A 24,929-nucleotide genomic window follows, 5' to 3' on the forward strand; every position below is an offset into this window, starting at 1 on the left:
ACTCTGGAAGCAATATAATTCTCTCACAAATTGTAATATTAGTGGGCTACTTGTTGTATATTTTCCTATGTTTTCAGGCAAATAAAAAGTTCACAAATGTACTTTATTTTTAGGGAGGGTACCTGGGATCAAACTCAGGGGCACTCAACCCCTGAGTCACATCCCCAGCCCTCTTTTATAGTTTAGAGACGGGTCTCACTGAGTTGCTTGGGGCCTCGCTAAGTTGCTGAGGCTAGCTTTGAACTTATGATCTTCCTGTCTCAGCCTCCCGAGTCACTGGGATTACAGGCATACGCCATGGCACCTGGCCACAAATGTACTTATAAAAAGACATTTGCTAGAACTTTAATCACATTAAGAAATGATTGGTAAAATTTTGGGGTATGAGAAGTTTTGTGATTGTGTTTTAAGGAGCCCTTGTCTTGGAGAGACATGTTCTGAAATGCTTACAGAAGTAACCCAATCACTATCTGCCCCCAAATAACACAGGAGATAGGTTGTGGGCAGTGGTGACCAGAACTGGTACTATATTCTGCATATAGGTAAGAATACCCAGTACCAGGTACACGGGAGGTTCATTGTACTACTCTGGACTGTTGAGTGTGTTAGAAATTCTTTCTAATTCAGAAGCATAAAATGGAACTTGGCAAGGTCTGACTTCCCACTCTCCCTTTCAGTCCTGGTGGAACTCTTCCCCTGGTCCAGTCCCATAATTTGGAGAGCACTCATGTAGAAGTCATCCTGTTCCCTAGCACCTGGCAAAAACAGCACTAGGCAAAGTCAGCAGTGAAGGACTTCTCATCCCATATCAGGTCATTCTCCTCAATGGCTCAGCAACTTGTGGCCCTTGAGCATTCCATAGGGATGACCTGGCCTTTGGTATGTCTGGGCCCTCAAGAGCCAGTTCCACTCTTGTTTGTGCTTATGTTCTCTCTTGCTTGACTGAGCCTTGTTCCTGAGTGCCCTGCTCTGGGGCTGCTACGGGGCAGGTAGGCCATAGGCATCCAGGAGCCCCAGCCAGGACAGGGCTGGAATCACCTGCTAGCCAGCAACACTGTGGATGCTTGAGTGGGACCCAAAAGAAGATCCAGGGATCTAGCCAAGAAAGCTGTGTCCAGCTCCTGATCAAGTCATCTCTGCTGCTCCACACTGTACTCTTGATTATTTTTCTTCCAGGCACATGACTGGATCATGCTTCCTTGCTTCCTGAGTTATGGGCCACCTACCTTGCTTTGGCCTATGAAACAGGAGCAGAAATGACATGGATCAGTTCCTTGCAGAAACCTTTAAGAAATCTGTTCTAGGGCTGGGGTCATGCTTGCCTCGCATGTGTGAAGCACTGGGTTTGATCCTTAGCACCACATAAAATGAATAAATAAAGTAAAGGTATTGTGTGCATTAAAAAAAAGAAAGAAAGAAATTTGCTCCAGTTTCTTCCCCCTTTGCGTGAATAGGCAACTGTCTTATGGGAGAGACTCGTTCACCCTTCATCACTGAGTGAAGGTGACCTAGGCAGAGACCACCTCCTGCCCCCACTGAGGCATGATGTGCATTGTGAGAAACAACTATTTGTTTGTATAGACCACTGAGATTTGGGGTTCACTACCTGCACATAACCCAGCCTGTCTTGATCTGTGCACACACTTAACATGGCTGTCGTTCAACACCTGCTAGCGCAGTTCCCTATGTCTGTCTCGACAATGATGCCTGTCTTCTGGGGGCAGACATCGTACTAGAACCTGGATGAACAGCAGAAAGCAAGTCAATAAAGCCTCTGCTCTCATGAAGCCTCTGCTCCCCCCCACAAAAAAATGCAAAGACCTGCATGAAAACAAGTCATGTGCCATCTTGGGAGAGGAGTTCCTGACAAAGGGATGAGTAACTGCCTGTGGGGCCCTGCTCTTCCTGTACCCCAGTGGGAGTGGACAATAGGAGGGAGATAGTATTATAAGGGCAGGATGTTTTAGGTCCTGGGAAAGTCTTGGGGTTTTGTTTTGACATCATGGGAAACTACTGGAAGATTTTGAACAGGGGTGTGTTGTGATGAAACTCTTTAAAAAAGGATCAATCCAGCTACTGTTTTAAGGATTAACTAGGGAGGACTAGGCTACAGCTCAGTGGTAGAGTGCTTGTTTAGCATATGCGAGGGCCTGGTTCAGTCCCCAGACTGGCAGGGTATGGGGAGAATTGACTAGGGAAATAAAGAGTTAATGGCAGAAGCTGGGAGGTCAGTTTGAAGGCAAGAAAAGTTGGTGGCCTGGTCACAGGCAATGGCCTTGGAAGTACTGAGATTCTGGAAGTATATTGAAAATGGAAGTGACAAGATCTATCAATAGATTGAATGTGGAATATGAAAGAGAGGATTCAAACATGATTCTGATACTGTCCTGAGCAAATGGACCACTGATAGTACTACTGGGGACAGTAAGCATTGAGAAAGGAGAGAACTTAGGGAAAAGGTAGTGGAAATTAATAGTTGTATGAATAAATAGGGATATCCAGAAAACTATATTGAAATTATAGATACTAAAATGTTAGAGTAATTGTGGATTGCAAATTACTTTTCTTACCTCTTCTGCTGCTTCATATTTTCTAATGTTTTCATAATAAACATGCAATGATAAAAATATTTTTATGGAGAGAAATTGTATTTTTCTAGCTATAACTTAGGGGTATGGGACTCCAGCAAAGTTCTCTGGTGTCTCATAGAATTAAAAAACAAATAACAACAACAAAAGCCCACAGTTTTCTTCTTACAACAGCACTGTTATTGCTGTGGTTTTATTACATGTGAGTTGGGGGGAAACATATAAGCACCAGTTGTAAAGATACATTATTACTTCTGTGACATTTAAAAATTCAGAAAATATAAATTAATAAATAAATCATGAAATATCTTTATCATGGAACAATATATAGCAGTTTAAAGACTAAAGAAGAGCTCTGTGTATTGATCTCGCAAGGTGCCCATTATGGCCCCTGTCCTAACACAACAGTGGCAACAGCTACCATTTGTTGGTGGCCTAAATGTTTCAGATACCAAACCCTTTCCAAGCATTCACTACTTTATTAAAAAAAACTTTTTTCTTTGTTGTCGATGGACACAATACATTTGTTTTATTTATTTATTTTTACATGGCGCTGAGGATGGAACCCAGGACCTCACACATGCTAGGTAAGCACACAACCACTGAGCCACAACCCAGCCTAAAACAACTCTATGATCAGATACTGCATATTACACTATGATACAGACAAATTATTTTTTGTAATTTTCCTTCCCAAGGACAGGACTTTCTGGCCCCTGAACTTGAACTGAATTTGGTACTGAATAAGTGGGCTCCATCTGGCCATGCTGTCCATTTAAAAGTCCCTGCACTTATATGGAGGTTCCTCAAAACACTAGGAATGGGAACCACCATATGACCCGGTCATACCACTCCTTGGTATTTATCCTTAAGAATGAAAGTCAGTATATTTAGGAATAACATATGTACTCTTATTTAAAGGAGTGCAATTTACAACACTCAGATTATGGAACCAGCCTAGGTGTCAGTCAATGGATGAATGGATAAAGAAAATGGGGTAGATATACACAACACTTTTATTCACTCATAAAAAAGAATGAAATTACGTCATGTGCAGGAAGAAGAATGGAACTTGAGCATTATATTAAGTGAATGAAATAAGCCAAACTCAGTAAGTCAAGGGTCATATTTTTAATTTAATATATGGAAGCTAGAGAGAAAAAGGGACAAAAAAAGGTGGAGCAGATCTCATGAAAATAGAAGGGAAACCAGTAGAATAAAGGAAAGGAACCAGAGGGAGGGAGGAAAGAAGGGAAAGGCGAGGTTCTGGGAATGAAAATGACCAAATTATGTTGTTATGTTATAACAACGAATCCCACTATTATGATATGATGCATAATTATAATGCACCAATAAAAAAGGAAAGGAAAAAACATGGAAAAATGCTCTGTAATCACTTTGTGGACAAAAAATAACAAATTGGGGGCTGGGGAGATAGCTTAGTTGGTAGAGTGTTTGCCTTGCAAGCACAAGGCCCTGGGTTCGATCCCCAGCACCACAAAAAAAAAAAAAAAAAAAAAAAAAAAAAAAAAAAATTGTTTTCCAGTACTAGGGATTGAACCCAGGGGTGCTCTACCACTGAGCTATATCCCCAGTCCATTTTTTAATTTTTATTTTGAGACGGGTTCTTACTAAGTTGTCCAGGCTGGCCTTGAACCTGCAATCCTGCCTCGGCCTCCCAAATTGCTGGGATTACAGGTGTGAACCACTGTGCCTGGCTCAAAAAGGACAATTTAAAATGTGAAATCGCAACACAATGTTTTGGAAACATAGATATAATGGGCTGTCAGTTCAACAAATTTTACCCAATGCTCTATGGCAGAATAGTTCCTTTTGGTGGTCTAGACAGGCCCAAGCGTTTGCACTATATATAGACTTTAGCTAGTTCTTAAGAAGCATATGATGGGAACTTCTTAAAATTAATGTTATTTACCTGCTAGGATGTAAATGCTAAAAGGATGTGGTCGACATTATGGACAAGGGCTCTGTAAAATGTGATATTAGAAAATGGAAATTTTACGAGTTCTGGGAACAGAAACAGGTGATGAGAGTGAAATGAGGGAAAACTCTAATTTTTGCTGCATTGTTAGAACTTAATAATCCAAAATACATACTTTTAAAATCATGAATAATAGAGCTACAACATTTCAGGGTTAATTGTGCTCTTTTGGTTCCATCAAGTTGCCTGATCCTGAAAAATAAACCTTCGGCCTAAAACAAAACAGCTTCATACCAGTGTTTGTGGGGCTAGAATCACAGAATGCCAAGCTATAGAGGCAGTCAAGGCTGGCAAATCCAACTTCTAGCCTGGATATGAGTAATCTCTTGTTGGGTGGATCTATCTTCCTGGGAGAGATCCTGGGGAATGAAATTGACCAAATTGAGCAGATGACTGGCATCAGGGTGTAATGGAAGAGACCTCAATAGACCATGCTCTCAAATGGTCCTCAGTAGCTCTGTGGCCTTGGGTATTGCTTAGTCTTTTAAGACTTGGCTTAACTCATCTCTAAATGAGAAGAATTATAGTTCCTACCCATAGGACTGTTGGAAGGAATAAATGAAGAAATCTCAGTAAAGTCTTTGGCACAATGCCTAACACAGTCTCATAACTACCTTCATCTTCATCATTATCATCATCAATGTCACAGAGAAGAGTAACCACAAGAGAGTTGTCATGATGTGGGGGACCAAAGAATTCTATTCTTGAGGAACATTTGATCATAAGGCAAAGGTTCACCTTCTCTTGAAGTGGATTCCTGTGAGCATTCTGTTCTCCTCACTTTTAAGGATCTCTTACCTTATTCTTCTCCTATTTTGAGTGTCCATAGACATTGAAAAAGCTGACTTCATGCAAGTGTTTCTTTCATTAGGATGGATGCAACAGAAAGCTCCTCGATAAAGTAAGTTGATTGACCACCCCCTGACTAAAGCCCTATTTTTTTAGTGCAAAATCCCCCATAATCATTGTAAGGGTCTCCTAATACATATAGGGCAATTTACAGTTTATAAGTACTTCCTCATACTTTATCTCATTTAATATCAGCAAACTTGAGCAAAAGATAGAGTAAAGCACATATTACTCTTATTCAATAGATGAGGAAACAGAGAAAGCAACTAGCTTGCCTAAAGTGCTTAGTTATTAATGACAGAAATAAAATCAGTATGTCTATGTGTTAGTCAACTTTTCACCACTGTGATCAGAATATCTGACAAGAGCAGTTTAGAGGAGGGAAAGTTTATTTTGACTCAAGGTCAGTGGACTCCACTGTTCTGAGCCCAAGTCATGGCCAAAGGGCGTGGCAGAGGAGTGTTACTCCATTCATGGCGTCCATGAAGCAGAGAGAGAAAGGGGAAGGAGTCCCAGGGAAGATGCACCTTTCCCAGGCATACTGCTAGTGACCCACCTCCTCCAGGCAGGACCCACCTCCCTATAGCTACCACCCAGTCAGTCCATTCAAACTAGGAAGGACTGCTTCAGCTACAGCTCTTAAAACCCAATCATTTCACCTCTCACATCAATACAGAAGCTTTTGGGGGATACCTTGTATCCAATCCATAATACTTTGTGCACAGGCTTCTGTTGTTTTTTGGCCACACAACATAAAACAAATATGGGCAGCCACTCTCTCTTCCTTCATGTGTAACAGATATTACTAATCAGCCACAACATTCTTTCCTACCACCTGAACCCATGCTTGGGATCATTCTTATCACAATGGTACAGACAGCCATCACCAGTTGAATACAAGTAGCTCAGGAGTCACAACTAACTGACTGGCCATTTCTGGACAAGGCTATCTGACTTTCATCATTGATATTATCATCTAGTCAACTTAACATATTAAAACTAGAAAAAGAATATTTCCCTTAAAAACACTATGCCAGATCCTATTCCAGTGGGTATGTGGTCAACACTGATTGTATACCCCTCCAGGGAAGAATCTTTGTCACTTTCATATTCTACAACCTAGAATGGAATCTGACACAGATAGATAGACACTAAACTATGTTTTGATGGATGGATGGATGGATGGATGGATGGATGAAAGGATGGATGGATGGATGAATGAATGGAGTTAGTGACTGAATAGACCCTTGGAAAAAAGTCCACAGTGGAAAAGAGCCTCCTCTGCTTATGGTTTTATAGACGTTCACTTCAGATGATGGCTTGACGCCTTTCTGTCTCCTAGGATTGGACTGTCAATCTAGAAAGCACTGTCCACCTTCCAAACACCATTTATCTCCATTTATCAGAGGATATTATTAGAGATTGAACTGCTGAGGTAGCAAATTAGTTAGGGCTTTTAGTTCTGGGTCTGTGATAAGGATTTAGGGAAGTATATTCTGCTAGGGGAGGAGGTACATAGCTTCTGTATTACTCTGGATTGATGACAGCTGCTAGCACTCAGCTGGATGATCAATAACTGGCTGCCAGTCCAGTTACTCCTCACTGGCTATTTTAAGGAGTGCCACAGAGAGCTACCGTGGACTCATGAGAGAACATTCTGAAACAATGAAGTCCATCATTCCTCCTCTATAGCAGGGTCTTGGTTTTGACCTTGGTCATGGAACCTAGACAGGCATGCAAAGTCAGGCCTCCCTTCAAAAGGGTCCTATTGAAAGCCATTTATGGAAAGACAAAGGATCAGTCATTCCCCTGCACTTCACCATTGACAGGGGACCTGTCCCACTGGTGCTCAGACTTCAATATTGTTGGTGAGAATCTGGGGTTTCAGCTATTTCTGCCTACCCTGGATTGTTTTACATTTTAGTTGCCTCTTTCTCAAATAAAGATAAAGGGACTTTTCATGGGGACCAACTAGCTATCAAATGGTCCTAATTTAGAAAAGGAGTTCCTTTCACAAAGACTAATAGAAAGAAAAAAGCATTTCCTTCCTTCACTTATTTGTTTTATATTCAGAATCCCCAGGAAGAACTTATAGGACTGGGGAAAGTTTTTGACCCAATAAAATTTTTTATGAGCTTGGGGTTTATTTACCCTGCAATATGTGATAGAATTGGTGCTACAATTCATTCCATTTCCTGTGCTTTCTTGGAGAATGGGTATTAGAAACTCTTTTATGGTAATGGTGGCTAATAAAAGGTACTCAGTGTAGACTTCAGTTGACTTTTTAAAAATGTGAAGTATTTCCAATATATAAACATATAGAGGATTGGGAATGTAACTCAACCTTAGAGAGCTTGCCTGGCATGTGCGAGTCCCTGGGTTTGATCCCCAGCATAGCCCCCTCAAAAAAAGTGTATGTGTGTGTGCAGAGAGACACAGAGAGGGAGACTAAGCCCATGTATCTCTCCCCAGCTTAGAAATAAAACATAAGTATAGTTGAACCTCCCCAGTGATATCCTTTCCTCCAACCTACCCCCATGGGAGCCACTATACCAATTCTGGTATTCATTGTTTCCCTGTTTGTCTTTAAATTATGTGTATGTATCCACAGACAATAATAGTATTTTATATGTTTTAAAATTTTATATAAATGGCATCCAACCAAATAGGTCTTTCTGGGAATAGACTTACTGAACTCATCAGTATGTATGTGAGCTTTCTTTCTTCTTTGATATGTGTGGCTTCAGTTAACTTTTGACATCAAGCACCATATTTTTTTCAAGATCAATTTGAGAGTAAAAAACATGGGTGGTGGGAGGAGGTATGCTTCTGTGATCTCAGACCAGGCTAGATATTTTTTTTTCTTTTGATTCTTGGGATTGAGCCCAGGGGCACTTAACCACTGAGCCACATCCTCAGTCCTTTTTTGTATTTTATTTAGAGACAGGGTCTTGTTGAATTTCTTAGTGCCACCCTTTTCCTGAGGCTGGTTTTGAACTCGTGATCCTCCTGCCTCAGCCTCCTGAGTCTCTGGGATTACAGGCGTGCACCATTGTGCCTGGTTAGATCTTCTTGTTATGGGCTCTCATTACACCATGTTCTTCTCTTTAATGGTTAATCACTATGCTTTCTTTTCATTATTTTTGTTTAATGATTAAATATTACATAATTACATATTTATATTATATCTGTTCTCCCTGCTAGAAGGTAAGCTCCCTGAAGGCAGGGACCACATATAATCTTCCTCACCAGCAGGCAGATAAGTGGAGTATGCTTTACTGCCGGCAAGATAAAACTCAGATTTCCTGGAATCACATACAAGGTCTTTCATGATGTGGATCCCACTCCCACTTCTGGTTCTAGTTCCTGCCCTTCCTATCATCTGGTCCCTGCTTCTTTGTTCTGTGAAAATACTTGAGGTTCCTGAACTCTCATGTCCTCTTGCTTTGGCACACACTGTCCTCTGTGTCTGCAATATCTACCCACCTTGTTTACCTGTCAAACTTCCTCTTTTCCCTCAAGGTTCATCTGAAATGACACCTCCTGTAAATGACAACTCCATCTGTAATGATTCAGGCAGAATGTGGTGCTTGAACTCTCTGTTCCCACAGTAACATCAAATTTCTCTAGTACCTTATTTATTAATTTATTGGAAGGTATTTACAGTGCTCCTACTATGAGCCAGGCCTTGTTCTTTGTTCTAGATTTACAGAAATGAACAGGATATGATCCCTGTCATTTACAAATAAGTCAACAAGATCTAGGAAGGAAATAAGTGGGCAATATGATAGTCAGTAGACAGTCTTCTTGGAAAGGTTGTTGAAGAAAGCCTGTCTGAGGGACTATTTGAACTGAGATCTAAAAGTATGAGAATAAGTCTATCACATGAAGGGCTGGTGGCAGTGTTTTCCAGAATGTATATCCCCATGCCCACTTCCCCACCCTGAAGATAGTCATTGCATATAATTTATTTGCTTTCTCAATGCCCGACAAAGTACCCAGCATCCAGTAAATGCTCAGTAAACAACCATAAAAGTATTTCATGAATAAATGAGCCAAATTATGTTGGCTGGTAAGGAATCTGAGTTATCAAATTGACAATAGCCCTACCTCATGTGACATATTCACATCACTGCAAATCAGGCCCCTCTCAGGTGTTGACAGATGTTTGAAGAAAGGAATCCCAGTGAACACCAAGGCCAGGTGATACTCAAGCACAGAGAGAGAAGATTTGTGTCATTTTGGAGTTTGCATACTTCTATTAAAACTACCCCTTGCAGGGAGCTGGGGCTATAGTTCAGTTGGTAGAGTGCTTGCCTTGCAATCACAAGGCCCTGGGTTCAATCCCCAGCACCATACACACACACACACACACACACACACACACACACAAAGTTACCCCATGCAGATGCTTAGCACCAGGCTTGGTTCAGACTGGCCCCATAGTCCCTAAATTGTCACTAAAACTTCCACAGAATTAAAGATAATTATCTCCAGTGGTATGATTAGCATGTGCCAGGCATAGTCTCACTTAATCCTCCCCAAACCTGATTCTTATCTCTATTTTACAAAGGAGATCATGGAGATGCATGGAGTCTGACAGCTTGTAAGGGTGAGCTAAGGCTTACACCCAGCTGTGTCTCACTCAGAAGCCCACCTCCTGACCACCTACAGCACATGATCAGCTTTGGGCACCAGACCTGTGCAGTTGCACAAGACCCTGTGCTAAGAAAGACCCTGAATTTGGACAGATGGTTTACAGTTGCTATCTGGAAATTCTTCATAAGTTTGGACAAAGTTTTTCTAACACACTGGACTCTGCAGAGCATGAGCTGTTCCTGCCTGCACCACTGTGTCTGGTACCAGCACAACAGATGTACTGAGCATCCTGATTTTTGGATGGCCCTGTGTGAGATGCTGTAGGCAGCACACTCCAGAACAAACTCTTTTTTTCAAGATTTGTGTCCTCAAGTCTAAACATATATAAGTCTTTTTCCTGATGATAAAAGGCATGCAGACAAGCACTGAGGGGGGTAGTGAAGGGGATTATATGTAGTTTTATACATAGTAGAGTGAGATTTTTATGAAGAGAAAGTTTATTATTTTGAGTATATAAAATTTTATGTTTCCATATAAACTCTTGTATTCTGTTGAAAATTTTCTCTATCTTCAGAAAAAAAATTTTTGTACTCACCCTAATAAATGTTTGAACAGAAAATCTAAGAATTTATCACCCAGGGGAATTGCGTTATTCTAGTATTTCACTTTTGTTCAATTTTATGCTACATAAGCATCTTTGACTTAAAAAAAATCATATATATCACCTGTGAGCTCTCCCTAGAATATAGGCTCCATAATAGCAGAAAAGGTTAACCCTGTGTGTCATAGAATCTCCAGAGCCTGGCATATAGGAGGTCCTCAAAATATGTACTAAGTGAATGAATAAATGAATGAGTGAGTTGGATAAGCTAGGGTTGATCTAGAACTGCAGAGTAAGTGATTGGCATTGCCCCAGAAACCCAATTCCAACTTTCCTCCTCCCAGTGAAATATTCTAATTCTTCCTGATAAATGTCCACCTCATTAAGGAAAGGTGACAGTTGAGACTAGGGGGTAGCTCAGTGGTACAACTCCAGCTTAGTGTATACAGGGCCTTGGGTTTAATCTCCAGCACAGCAGGAAAAAAAAAATGACTTAGCTGATATCTTGCTCATTATTTCTGCCTTCTCTAAATCCAACCCATATGCCCTCAGCCTCCTTCTCTGTAGCTGAAATTAGCCCCAGTGCAGTTTACCACTTGATCTCTTATGCTGGTGATCCCTAGGCCCTCTCTTACCATGAAAGGACTCATATTGTGGAGGTTGCAGTATTGTGACTGGTCAGGTAACTTCTGTTACTTAGCAACTTTCTCCAGCTTTGTTAAGTTGGGCTGTTCAATCTCCTTAATGAATAAGAGCATCAAGCCAGGTAATTGATGCCTGGACATTTAGCTCATGAATAATTGACTGTCTGGGTAATCCTAGATACATTTCCTCGATCAGATTGTACAATGGAACAGTCATGTCATAGCCAGTGTCAAGTTTTTTTTTTTCTTCTTTTCATCTTAATCAGTTTTATGATGTCAGAAATCTGCTTTCTTGACCCAAAGTCTCAGGTGAACAATGGAAGCAGTGATCCTCCCAAAGCCAGGACACACTTTCCCTTTTCTCCACAAGAGTTCAGCACTTCCCCTTCTGATGGGCTTAGAAAAGTTCCAGCTCTTCATGTTTATCTTTTCAGGTATCTTTTCCCACATACATCGGGAAGGCAATGTGGTCTAAAGGGGAGGAGGGGACTGGGAATTAGGTTTCCCAGGCAATGCCAATCATTTACTCCGCAGCTCCAGGCCAACCCTGGCTTGTCTGCCTCCCTCAATCACTTATTCATTCATTTGGTGCACATTTTGAGCACTCCTTCCGCCAGATACTGAGGATTCATGGCACAGAGTGTTACCATGTGTGCTTTTATAGAGCTTATATTCTAGGGTGACAAGTCAAGCAGTAAAGGAGCAGGTTGTTTTCAAGTTGCAATAAGTATTAGGCTGAAAAAATAAAAGTGGAGTAATGGGATAGGCGTGACTGATGGAGAAGGAACAGAGGAAATAATTTTGGTTGGTGGCCAGGGAAGTCCTCTCTGATGGGGTGACATTTGAGCTAAGAATTGAATGACAAAGAGGAGTCAGTAGTGTGAAGAAATGGGGAAAGAAGATTCGAGACAGCAGAACATGAATACAGAGATTCTGAGATGGGCTTAACAAGTTTGGGGAACAGGAGGAGGGATGTGGGGCCAGAGAAGAATGATGGGGACCATGGTATGAGAAGAGGTAGATGTCCACGTTGGCCACTCACTTTTGACACCTTCCAAGACCAACCAACCAACAAACAACCCCCACAACTGTGAATCACTTCTCAGTCACTGATGGTGTGAATGAGAGGATATGGATAGAGCTAAACTTTTCAAAAACCCTGCCTCCCCAATGGTACAGACAATGACCTTCTTCATGTATGAAAATCACTTGATATCAAAGCTCAGCTCAGGTTAATTCACTTATTCAGCATATACTGATTGAGTGCTAGTCAGTATTTGTGGCAGGACACAGCAGTGATTAAAGTCAAGTTCCTATTCTTATGGGGTTTAGATTCTATTAGGAAAATAGACAGTAGACTAATAAATAAATAAAATAGAGCTATAAGATATGTAAGACAATAAGTGCATGCTATGGAGAAAAAAACGAAATGGGGGAAAGTCTAAGAAATGGGAGGGGAGATGACTGCAGTTTTACACAGGGTGGTCAGGGAAGGTTGCACTGAGGTGGCATTTGAGCTGATACCTGAGGAAAATGTGAAAGTGAGCCCTTCAGGGAAGAACGTTTTAGGCAGAGGGAATGGCCAGAGTGCCTTTTTTTTTTTTTTTTCCTGAAAAACTTCCCTGCCATCTACCTGCCTAAGTCTGAGATTTGGCCCTTTGGGCGAAACTTTTATCAAAATGTTTATCACTCTCCTACTTAAAACCTTCCATTGCAAGGGGAATGAAGGGAAGGGAGCAGGGATGGGAATAGGAGAGACAGTGAAATGAATCAGACGTAACCTTCCTATGCTCATACATGAATAGACGGCCAGTGAAACTCCACATCATGTACAACCACAAAAATGGGATCCAAATTAGAGTAAGTTATGCTCCATGTATGTATATGTCAAAATATATGTCAAAATATATTCTACTGTCATATATATCTAAAAAGAACAACAACTAAACAAAACACAAAAACAAGAACACCTTCCACTGTACTTGGAATTAAACATTTATTGCTTACGTTGGCTTATAAGGTCATAGTCTCTTCACCTCTCAAAACTCACCTTTTCTTAACCCCTGTTCCAATGGCTCCAGCCATGGCAGTCTTCTTCCTGGTCCTTGAATATGCAAACCCATTTCTATCCAGGGCTCTGCCTAGAATACTCTTCCCAGAGCTTATCATGTGGCTAGTCCCTTGATCCCATGAAGGTCTCAGCAGCCCAGAGATGGCTTCCCTGATTCACTCAGACCCTTTGGCTACTCTCCATAGTATAACCATTTCCCACTCAGGTAGCCATCAAGGTCTCTGACTAGGACCTAGGGCCACTTGCCACTTACTCACAGATGACACAGGCATTTCCTTTTACAGGGCAGCTGCCCGGTTAAGTGTAATATGCTCTTTGGAGAAAAAGAATATTTTAAATGTGAAATGTAACTGAGTACCCACTTGCCATATCTTGAGTCTTATAGCCCCTTAGAATATGACATTCATTTCCAGATTCTTCTGTTTACTCTCAGACCCGGCCTTAAATTTTGAAAGATTCAGTTGTCATGGTTAACAAAAATGAACTTTCTATTTCAAAGCAGTTAGTAGAGAAGATTTGGAACGTTCCCAACAAAGAAATGATAAGTGTCTAAGTGTACATGATAACAACTATCCTGATCTAATCATAATATATTATATACATGAATTGAAATGTTACGCTATATCCAAAATACTGTGTTAATTAAAATTTTTAAATATTTTAAAAAGACTCAGTTGCAAGTGCATGCAAAAGTTTCTGCACTGCTCAGGAAGTAAAATGCAAGCACTAAAGAAGTGGATGAACTCCTAGTTCCATAGCGGGGGAAAATGTCTGAAAAAAGAACTGTAGAGAAGAGCCTGCAGGTTCTCCATATTCCTACTCTACTGGAACTCATGTGCTAAACCCAATGATAGGGCCATATCTTCATTGTCCTGTTTGTTAGATTTTTAAAAAATGAGAGATTTAATAAATTCTAGATAAATATACAAGTAGTGGCTTGTAGTGCTTGACTTGTAAGGAGACAGCAACTCCAAAACCCTTCTGGGCTTATGAATTTAGATATGTTAAGGGCAAGGTCAAACCATGTCCAAACCTCTTACTCCATCCAGCCCATCCCAAATAAGATAAACCTGACAGAAGACATGAGTCTTAGAAGGAGAGGTCTCCCCCTCTCCACCAGCAACAGCACCACCACACTTCCTCTCCAATTTCCCGAATGACAAGGTCCCAAATGTCTCTTTCCCAGGATGGCAACTCCTTGAGGAGGGCCATAAGACAAGAAAGGAAAGAAAGGAAGGGAGGAAAGGAGAGAGGAAGAAAGGAAAGAAGGAGAGGAGGAGGAAAAAGCACAGACCCAAATTTAATGATGCCATAAACAGTCACTGGGTAAATGTTTTGAACCCCATTGTTTGGTGAGGATTGTAAAAGAAAGCACTTTGAAAGAGGAGCCGGATGGTGTCTCCTCAGTAAGGATTGCCTGCTCCTAGTTCCCAAGAAAAAAGTGAGTTTAGAGGGACAAGGTTCTAATGGCTCCACCTCCTGACCAAAAAGGCTACCCAATTTGGTCAGCTGGAAGGAACCCAAGGGAGGGAGGAGGGGTAAGGTAGTTGCTCTTTGTCCCCAGCCTCTCCACCCACCACCAGCTAGGTGAACACACCTCTCTCCCATTTCCAAAGGCCCAACCAGAATGAGTCATTACTGATATTTCCAATTGGTGCATTTTTTTTTTTTCTTTTTCAAATTCAGGAGACCCATCAATTATTTAGTGCCCGGTGATGATCTCAGGCAGTGACACCTCGTTTGGTCTGCGCGGTGCATCTGAAGGGAAACCATCTGGCCTTCCTTAACCTGTTCATCCCTGGGCTTCACTTCCCTCTCCTAAGGTGTGGCGGCCACAGAGAGAGCCAAAACCATCAATATTTCACAGCGTGATTAAAGTAAACCGATAGCTTCGGGCCTCTTGCAACTGGCTCCCTTTTCCAAAACACGCACCTGGCATCTTGGGCAGGGGCACACAGAGAGAAATGGGCGCCTGGTTCAAGTTGGGGTGGGGGAGTGAAGGAGCACAGGATTCCATCTCATGGGACCCCCGGAAGAGTGGAGCGGCAGATTGCGTGGCGCTGGGCCGAGTGGCTGGGAGGACCGAAGGGGAACCCAAGAGGGGCCGAAGAGCCTCGGGGTTCTTTTTGGAGTCCTGACCAGGAATGGGAGTAGGTGGGCGGTTGGGAACCACAGCAGAGCCGCATCCGCTGGTCTGAAGTAAATGAACTTGGGGTCACCGGCAAACGCTTCCCAAACCAAGGCGGAAGGCGTGAGCTGTGGGGCAGATCCCTGAGCTGCTGTCTCCCCTTTCTCCCGCCGCCGAGGTCCCCAAGTGCCAAGGCCGCGCCGCCATCCAGCCAGGCGTGCAGGAGAGCGGGGAGCCCAGCGATTTATACATCTATTAATTACCTCCAGCATGGAAGAACTGCCTATAAATACAGTGGCACTTTAGATAAAACTTTCATGCAGCTATTTAGATCCTTTAAAATATAAATGATTTCCTCTAAATTTTTTATCATAAATCAGGGCATGGAGCTAGGCGACAAGACGCCGATTTCCCCCCTGATGGGAGCAAAGCCTGCACTTGTTTTCCCTCTTCCTTTTTCTTTTCTACCTTTTTCTTTTTATCTTAATTTTTCTTTTCTTTTTTTTTTTTTTTTATTCAGGGGGATGGTTAATGGTTTTCTTTGCAGATTCTGGGGTTTAAGGGGAAATGAAAAAGTGGCAGTAAGTTTTACCCCCTTTTCCTGGAGGTTGCCTGTTGTGTGGGGAAAACCTGTGGTCTGGGGTCAGCAGACCTTTGTTTAAATCCTATCCCTGCCACCTATTCCTGTGTGACCTCAAATAATATGCTTAATTTCTCTGATCTTCTGTTCTCTCTGTAAAAGAGAGGTAATAACAGTTCCTGCCCCATAGCTAGTGAGGATTAATTGATAGAATGCACAGAGCCAGGCTCTCAAGTGAGAACTAAATACTGGTAGACAAGTCACTTCACGTCTTTGAGCTCCAGTTTCCTTTATCTATAAAGAAAGGGTAAGGGGATAGCACCTATTTTGGGGAGTTATTGTGAAAGCTGAATAAGACAGCAGCAGACTCTAAGTATCTTGAAGTGGGAATGATGGGGATCTTGTTTTTCATTTTATCCCCAGGCCTAGAATGTGTTAGTGTCTGAGGAGGTGATCAGAAAGCCTTTGTGGAATACCTGAAGCAACAGATATCTGGTTCAGAGGACCCTAGAGAAACATCAGAACCTGATTTCCATTTGTGGTGATGGATTTGGCCTCCATTGTCTTTCTGAGACCCATACTTTGAGCCTTGAAATATCTACACAGGAAGGGTCTAAGGAGCCTTTCTCCCTAGCCTTACAGTAGTGATCAGGAAACAGGTCCAGAGAACATGAGTGACTTGTCCAGGGTCACACAGCAGCTTGGCTACATATCCATATGTAAACCCAGACCTCCTCTGCTGTCCACTGTACTACTCCCTTGCTATGTCTTCACAACCAAACCGGCTAGAGAAGTGGCCTAACTGTTTGACTATGAAAGAGAGGGAAACCAAGTAGGCCACAGGAGATTGACCTTACGATTTTATACTCTAAGATGCCTGTGAATTGGAGACAAGGAAGGCAAAACCAGTCCTTATCTACAAGGACAAGCGCTGGTATCACAGAGTCCAGATAGCACAGAGCTGGCCATACTGCTGCCACCCAGTTATCTAAAGTGTAGAGTTCACAGTTGAAAACAGCAGGACCTACAGTACTGGGGCAGAGGGGGGCATGTCAAAAAGCTAAGCACTGAAGTAGGAAGTTATTAGAAAGGGTCTCCTGGCAACAGCATCTTAGGTCCAAACTAGCAACCTGGATTCGCTAGATTAATCCCCCAAATTGGGGACCTCTCTTTTATACTCTGCATGTCTTCAATCCAATTCCTGCAAAGGTACCAGAAAGATTCTCTGAGAGTGGACCTCAAATCCTATCACTATCCTACTTAAAACCTTCCCTTGGGCCCCCACTCCTCTCAGAATCCCTCCTGGCCAACCTCATCTCTCTTTGTTCTCCAATGACTCACTACACAGCCCCACCCAAGCCTTTCCCCCTTCCTTGAACACCCCAAGCTTGTTCCCACCTGGGGGCTTTTGTACTTGCTGATCCTTTTATCTTCCATATTATCCCTCCGGCCTTGGCTTAAAGTTCACTTCTTCCCTTTCAGAGGGTATATTCTGTGTTCCATCACCCTGGTTTATTTTCTCTGTAGCAGTTGTTTACTATCTTTTTTATTCTTTACCCTCTGCTCAAATGTCAGCTCCAGGGGGTTAGTGGGGGTGAGGAGCTGTGTATCTTTTTTTGCAGTTAAATTCCTAAATTCTGTCATAGTGGCTGCCTAATATTAGGTGCTCAATAAATATGTGTTCAATAAAAAAAGAGTGTCTGGGAAGTGCTTTTAGAGATCCCCTGGCTCAGTCATTTTTCAAGCAGAGAAACTGAGGCTGAGAGAGGCAGGAAGTGCCTGGAGTTCTGACCCGCCGTCCACAATGGGCGTGGGGGTGGGGGTGGGGATAAGGCTCCTGTCGCGTGCCGATCAAGCAGATCAAACATCTCGGATGTTTGCCTCCCGCTCCTGAGTCCCTCTGGGCATCTCGGATCGTCCAAGCTGGTGCAGACAATGAGGGGCAGCGGCCGACAGGCGAGTCCCGCAGCAGATGCACAGGCGGCAGCGAGTACATGTGAGAAGTTTGTGAAAAGAGATGAGAGAAAGGGAGAGGAAGGCGAGGCAGGCGGCTGCGAACACCTGGCCAGGCAGCCATGCCAGCTGCCTCCCGCGATGGCATCTTGAGTTCGGGAGTCCTATGGAGGAGGCCATCTCCCATTCCACCCTCCTTGCCCCCTCTCCAGCTCCAAGGTGAGGTTTGACCAGGTATGAAGGTGGTTGCGGGTAGCTGCTGCTTCTCCAAACATGCTTCTGGCGGAAGTGTGCTTGGAGCCTGTCCAGCCTCTGAGCCTTTGGAAGAAGGAGAAAAGTAGAACCCTGTTCACCCTACTCCCTCAGCCCCTGGGCTTGCCCGGTGACTAACTGCTGCCAGCCCAGGTTGTTAGTTAAGAGCAAGGACTGGGAAGTCAGATAAACCTGGGTTTCAAGAATGTTAATCTCTATATGTCTTGGTTTTCTCATCTGTAAAATGGGCACAATGATATCAACCTTGTAGGCTTGACGTAGAAATTCAGTACTTCTAAAGCAATGAGCCCAGAACCTTGCAAATAAGAACCACTCTTAAAAAGTCTATTATTGTCATCGTCATCATGTATATCTCCCATGCTAGAGTCCTGGGGAGAACGTTATTCATGTATTCATTCATTCAACGCAAGTTATAGTAAGCTTTTACATGGTGCCTGGCCCATAGACATAGGTACTGGAGACAGAAAAAACTCTTTTTTTAAAGAAGTCCCAGAGTTCTTCAAGGAACAAAGGTCATAAAACATCACATTTTTACTAAGAAATAATAGAGGAAGATTCAAAAGACATTGGGAGTTCAAAAAAGGAAAACTTTGAGTCTCCAGGAAACACATAGTTAGGACAGGGCCTTCCCTCTCCCAGCTACTGGGACTTGAATCCAGGGATACTCTACTACTGAGTCACAAATTCAGCCTTTATTTATTTATTTATTTATTTATTTATTTATTTTGGTGGTGCTGGGGTTTGAACCCAGGGACTTGTGCATCCTAGGCAAACACTACCAAATGAGCTATATCCCCAGCCCCCTAAATCCAGCCCTTTTTATTTTTATTTTGAGACAATGTTGCAGTGAGTTGCCCAGGCTGGACTTGAACTTATGATTCTCCTGCCTCTGCCTCCTGAGTTACTGGGATTACAGGCATGTGGCACCACTCTTAGCCTAGGACAGAAACAATAATGAGTCCAGTGATAAGTGACCAGAGTAAGTTTTACAATTTGACAGTCCCATCTGTATTCAAATCATGGATATCTCTTAAAAAGTCCTTGTGGTAAAAAAAAAAAATCTCAGGGTATGAGGCTGGGATACTGTAGTTTTAAAAGACTGAAGGTTATTCTTATTTATTACTAAAGTTGAGAGCCACTAACCCATAGAAAAGTGCCACTGCACCCCCTCCCCATCCCTTTGTTCCCTACAAAGCTAGTCCTTCTGGAGCATTTAGTACCTTGTGTCCTGATTTAGTGTTTATGTGGCAATTCTACGTCTCTGCTAGGCTCTAAGTTTCTGAAACAGTGCTATCTGTACCCACAGAACCTACTACAAGACCCAGCCATCTGCATCCCAAGCATTCTGGAATGTTTGTATAATAAAGAATATGACTCCTTTAGTGCCACTTGCATTAATGCCCATGTGGTCCTTACTTGGATCCTGGACAAATTTTGTTTGGCCCATATACACGGTGCACATGTGGGACTATGTGTATGTGTTAATTGTAATTTAATGCCATGGGAGGAGTGTGTGCTGTCCAGTTTATCATCATCCAATCTTCCTTTTATGTACCCAACTGGAGTAACTAATTTATTTTTACCAGATTTGCCCCTAATAGAATTTAACTTTATAAGTCCTGGAAGGTGTAGAGGATCTTACCATTGTCTTCTAAGGCTCCCCTTCCAACTGCATTCTGTATGGTCTGTTTCCTCCTGTCTTCTCTCCAGTCTGTTTTCTCCAGGACCTTTCCAAGAAAGCTGGTCCTTAGTGATTAGTATCAGCTTACTGCTGGCTGCGGAGAGCTGCTAGTAGAACTTCTGGGAGGGAAGGATGGGAGAATGTTTTCTGGTTTGTGATCCCAGTGCTTGGGGTGGGATGGTGGAAGTGGAACTGGTGAGGTGAGGGTCGACTCTGGAGACAGCAGGAGGAGGTCAGTTGGTTACACTGACTGCTACCTGACCTTGATCCAGTCAGCATCTCCCAGGATCCTGAGGGGACAGAACAGAGAAAGAAGATGGATGTGGATGAACCTACTTCTCCTAGTGTCTGGAGATTCAGCTTCGCAGACAAGAAGGATATTATGGAGTGAGCGTGGGTCCCAGGGCACCTAGAGACCAGGCATGATGCAGATCCAGTACCCTCACTTTCATCCTCCTTTTCTCTTTGGGCTTCCGGCATTGGATAGAAACAAGACTGAGTGATCCTAAATGCTAGTGAGTGATAAAATATTGCTGCATTTTGCTTCTGGGAAATTGATGGGTCCTGGACAGAAATTTCTGATTTGCTTAAAATGTTTTTTAAATTAACCAGTTTTTGGTTAAAGATGGAAGCACTTAGCAATGATCTCCTTGTAGGTAAGCTGAGGTCCAGCATCAGAATTAAGCTCCAAACCTAGCCCTCTCTGAGACCCACGTTTCTGATATATCACCTGTATTTTAAGAATCTCACCATCCCTACTCAGTCTCTTTTTCCTGATCTATGTGCCCTACATACACTTATGAGTGTACAGTTTCCTGCTGTGATTTTAGACTAGCGACTCCCTGAAGGCAGGGACGGAATCTGATTCACATTTGTGTCCCAGCCCTCAGTATTCTGCCATAAAGCTGGAGCTAAAAGAACAGAGAGGACGGAAACACAGTTGGCACCCTCGGAGGAAACTTTTTCCAGGGATATGCCCCCGACCATTCCCACACTCCATCGCTTTCTCTTTAAGTTGAGGAAGAAGACAGGAACTAACATTTATTCTATGATTTCAGTATGCCAGCTACTGTGTCAAGTGTATCTCTCAGAGTGTTCCTCTCAATAACCAGAGGGGACGAAACTGTTATCGCCATTTTGCAGATGAGGACACTGCAATACAGAAGCGTCTCCTCCTGCGAGAGATAGCGGTGCGTTTTGGGCCTGAGGAAGGGTGCACCAGGCTGTGAGGAAGTTTACTGAGCACTAGTTTGGGTGCTCAATGCTTTCTTTACTACTCTAGCTGAAAACATCTTCCCTAGAACCCAAGAAAGCACACGTGAACGCAATTCCCATTTTAGAGCGGAGGAAACAGGCACAGAGAAATTTAGCTTACGCTTGTCCTCCTTTACTTGGGTCGAGTCCCGCCCGCCTCCCCACAATGTCGCCCCCTCCCCACAACCTCCCCAACTGGGCTAGTTCGGATAAGAAGGGATTGAGGGTGTCAAGTGGAAAGGAGAGTCGGATCTAGGCAGGACTTTCTCTTAGGGCAGTGTGTGTGTGTGTGTGTGTGTGTGTGTGTGTGTGTGTGTATGTGTGTGTGTGTGTGTGTGTGTGTGTGTGTGTGTGTGACTCTCCTCAATCACCCCGCCCCAACCGCGTTAAGATTCTGGGAAATGCGGCATACACACTCTTGAAGCTGAGGTGATGTGCCAAAAAACCTGAAAACTGCTCTCTTGGCGGAGGCAGCTGTGGGGACAGCTGGGCGCGCAGAGTTTCTTTCCCAACCCCGAGCGCGGCTCGCCCCAGCGACCTCAGTCCCAGGATTCCCCATCCATTATTGACGATGTTTACTACCTTGGGGGAAAGGAGAGAAAAGAAGAGGGAAGAAGAGGGGAAGAGAGGGCGGGAGAAGTGGGGTGGGTGGGGAGAGAGGAGGAATCCGGGCAGAATCACCCGGGCCCACAAGTCCCTAAACTTCAGGAAGACTCAGAGGCTGAGTACTCAAGAGCCCCAGAAGTCAGATGTGGCGCTGGGCACACAGTAGGCTGTTGGAAGTATTTGGGTGATGGATAACAGAATAAGTGAGCAAATGGCTCTAATTCAACTATGTAGTCTTGGGCCAAGTCTTAACCCTCTGACCTTTGGTTTCCCCATCTGTATAAGGGGATAATAGCATCTGCTCCATAGGATTGGTGTAGCGGAACCATTGGCCAACTCTAAATGGCCTAGGACATACTAGTAGCTCAAAAACCGGTAACTTGTTATGGGTAATGGGGCTTGTAAGCAGGGGTTGCTTAGCAGAAGTGCACTGACCTTAATTAAAGGAGGCCAGGTGGACCGATCTGAACTGTCACTATTCTAGAGAACACTCAGCAAGCTTCCTTCTGTTGGAGGATTGGAGAAAGGGAGAGTGGGCTAAGTTGCCTTTCTCAAATGAAGGCAAGAAAGGCAAGCGTGCGGAGGAAGCTCAGGCCTTTTGCCCGGACCTCCACCCAGGCGGGCTGCTGGGAGGGGGTTGGTCACTTGGGACTCATCCTGGCAACCTCTCGCCTTTGCGCCTTTGCGGGAGTTGGTCTGGGTTCTTGGAGGCACCTCTTCTCTAAGCCGCGGTGCTGGACTCTGGTGGACCGCTGGGGCTTGGGGCCAGGAGCGCCTTGGAAATGGGCAATTTGGCGGCAGCCCGGCCGACTATGGAGTGTGTGTGTGTGTGTGGTGGGGTATCGGAGTAGGGTCAGCTTCCTGCCCCTGCTCAGCCCGAGGCTGCCTTCGATCCAGGCAGTGAGAGTTGGGACAGGACAGAAAGGTTCGGGACTTTGGGGAGGGGGAGGGGAGTCCAGAAGGAAGAAGAAAGAATCCGTAAGGTCTGGCAGGTTGGAGCCAGGCGGGGCGGGGCGGACTGGGAGAGACCCGGGCAGGCCGGGGTATAAATGCTGTGGAGGGGGCGGCCTCGGCGGGCACTGAGAGGCGCGCCGTGAGCGGCTGTCTCGCCTTGCCTCCGGGGCAGCCCCTGCGACTCCCGGACGCGTGTGCACGCCTGCGCGCGCCCGGGCCCTTCCTGGCAGGCTGCTTGTAAGATGAGTGAAGAAGCAGGTGGGGGAGAGGGGAGGCAGCAAGCGAGAGGGCGAGGGGAGCGCGGGCGCTGATCGGCGCTCACTTGGAGCGCGGCGAGCAAGCAAGACGAGCCTGATTCCATGTCCCCCGCTGCCTCCCTGCCAGACGCGCGAAGATGATGGCCATGAACGCCAAGCAGCCTTTCGGCATGCACCCGGTGCTGCAAGAACCCAAATTCTCCAGCCTGCACTCCGGCTCCGAGGCCATGCGCCGAGTCTGTCTCCCAGCCCCGCAGGTACGTAGTGGAGCATAATTACCGCTCTAAGGCACAGTTTTTGACAGGCACTAGCTTCATGTTTTTTTCATGTCGCCCAGAACAATCGCCGCTGTCTGAACCCCTCTCCTTGTCTCCCCTGCGCTCTCTCCCGGCGCTCTCTCTCATTCATGTCTCTGATCCACACGTCTGTTCCAGCAGAGCTGCTGCCTCCGTATTAATTTTTATGACCTGGGCTTTGAGGAGAGGCATCTCAGTTGCTTGAAAATGTGTTTTAATCCTGAGTTGACAGTATTCCCTACTGACCGTGCTGTGCGCCTTCTCGCTTGCAGCTGCAGGGTAATATATTTGGAAGCTTTGATGAGAGCCTGCTGGCACGCGCCGAAGCTCTGGCGGCAGTGGATATCGTCTCCCACGGCAAGAACCATCCGTTCAAGCCCGACGCCACCTACCATACCATGAGCAGCGTGCCCTGCACGTCCACCTCGTCCACCGTGCCCATCTCCCACCCGGCAGCGCTCACCTCGCACCCGCACCACGCAGTGCACCAGGGCCTCGAAGGTGACCTGCTGGAGCACATCTCGCCCACGCTCAGTGTGAGCGGCCTGGGCGCCCCGGAGCACTCGGTGATGCCGGCACAGATCCACCCGCACCATCTAGGTGCCATGGGCCACCTGCACCAGGCTATGGGCATGAGTCACCCGCACGCCGTGGCGCCTCACAGCACTATGCCCGCATGCCTCAGCGACGTGGAGTCAGACCCTCGCGAGTTGGAGGCCTTTGCAGAGCGCTTCAAGCAGCGACGCATTAAGTTGGGGGTAACCCAGGCGGACGTGGGTGCGGCTCTAGCTAATCTCAAGATCCCTGGCGTGGGTTCACTCAGCCAGAGCACCATCTGCAGGTTCGAGTCTCTCACTCTCTCGCACAACAACATGATTGCTCTCAAGCCGGTGCTCCAGGCCTGGCTGGAGGAAGCGGAGGCTGCCTACCGAGAGAAGAACAGCAAACCGGAGCTCTTCAACGGCAGTGAGCGTAAGCGCAAACGCACGTCGATCGCCGCGCCTGAGAAGCGCTCACTCGAGGCCTATTTCGCCATTCAGCCACGTCCTTCTTCCGAGAAGATCGCGGCCATTGCTGAGAAACTGGACCTTAAAAAGAACGTGGTGAGGGTCTGGTTCTGTAACCAGAGACAGAAACAGAAACGAATGAAGTATTCGGCTGTCCACTGACTGCGGCGGGGCATAGCGTCGGGAGTCGGGAGAGCCTAGTGCGCATCGACCCCTTCCGATGGGAGGGACCGTTATGGGAAACGCTAAAGTGTTTCCTAGCAGGTCAGGCTCTCTCCCCCGAAGCCACAGACTTTCCCTTTTTCCTGCCTAGTTGCCTCCCGGCCTTCTCTTTCTCTTTTTTCTATTCCCACCAAAAAAAGTTCTGGCGCTAGGGAAAAATGCAAAAGGGGCCGGCCTGGTGGTACTTGTGCTGTCCGTGGTGCTGAAACTCTCCCTCGCACGTTGGACAGCGCGACATCAAGGCAGGAGCCTCAAAGCACAGGATAGTGGATTGGTTCCGCCGCCCGACGCTAGGGTGAAAGCGCCACTTTGCTAAGAGTAATTAGGCAAGGGGTGAAGGGATGGAAAGGAAGTGATAAATAATAAT

At 44.9% G+C, this 24,929-nt stretch overlaps 1 protein-coding gene across 1 annotated transcript; it reads left to right on the forward strand.

Annotated features, from left to right (window-relative positions):
- The first annotated feature begins 23,174 nt into the window (after positions 1 to 23,174).
- Positions 23,175 to 24,502, forward strand: Pou4f3 (POU class 4 homeobox 3). Its single transcript, XM_047556846.1, has 2 exons — positions 23,175 to 23,294; positions 23,606 to 24,502. Exons 1-2 carry the CDS (start codon positions 23,175 to 23,177, stop codon positions 24,500 to 24,502), a joined length of 1,017 nt encoding a protein of 338 aa, XP_047412802.1.
- Positions 24,503 to 24,929: the final 427 nt, after the last annotated feature.

This window comes from Sciurus carolinensis, chromosome 6 (genome assembly GCF_902686445.1).
Source record: "Sciurus carolinensis chromosome 6, mSciCar1.2, whole genome shotgun sequence".
Classification (NCBI taxonomy): domain Eukaryota; kingdom Metazoa; phylum Chordata; class Mammalia; order Rodentia; family Sciuridae; genus Sciurus; species Sciurus carolinensis.

What these genes read in the sequence shown, in the direction of transcription:
- Pou4f3 (XM_047556846.1), top strand. Translation starts at nt 23,175, where the DNA reads ATGATGGCCATGAACGCCAAGCAGCCTTTCGGCATGCACCCGGTGCTG. An exon ending in TCTGTCTCCCAGCCCCGCAG is followed by an intron (nt 23,295 to 23,605) that starts GTACGTAGTGGA and finishes TCTCGCTTGCAG; the next exon opens with CTGCAGGGTAATATATTTGG.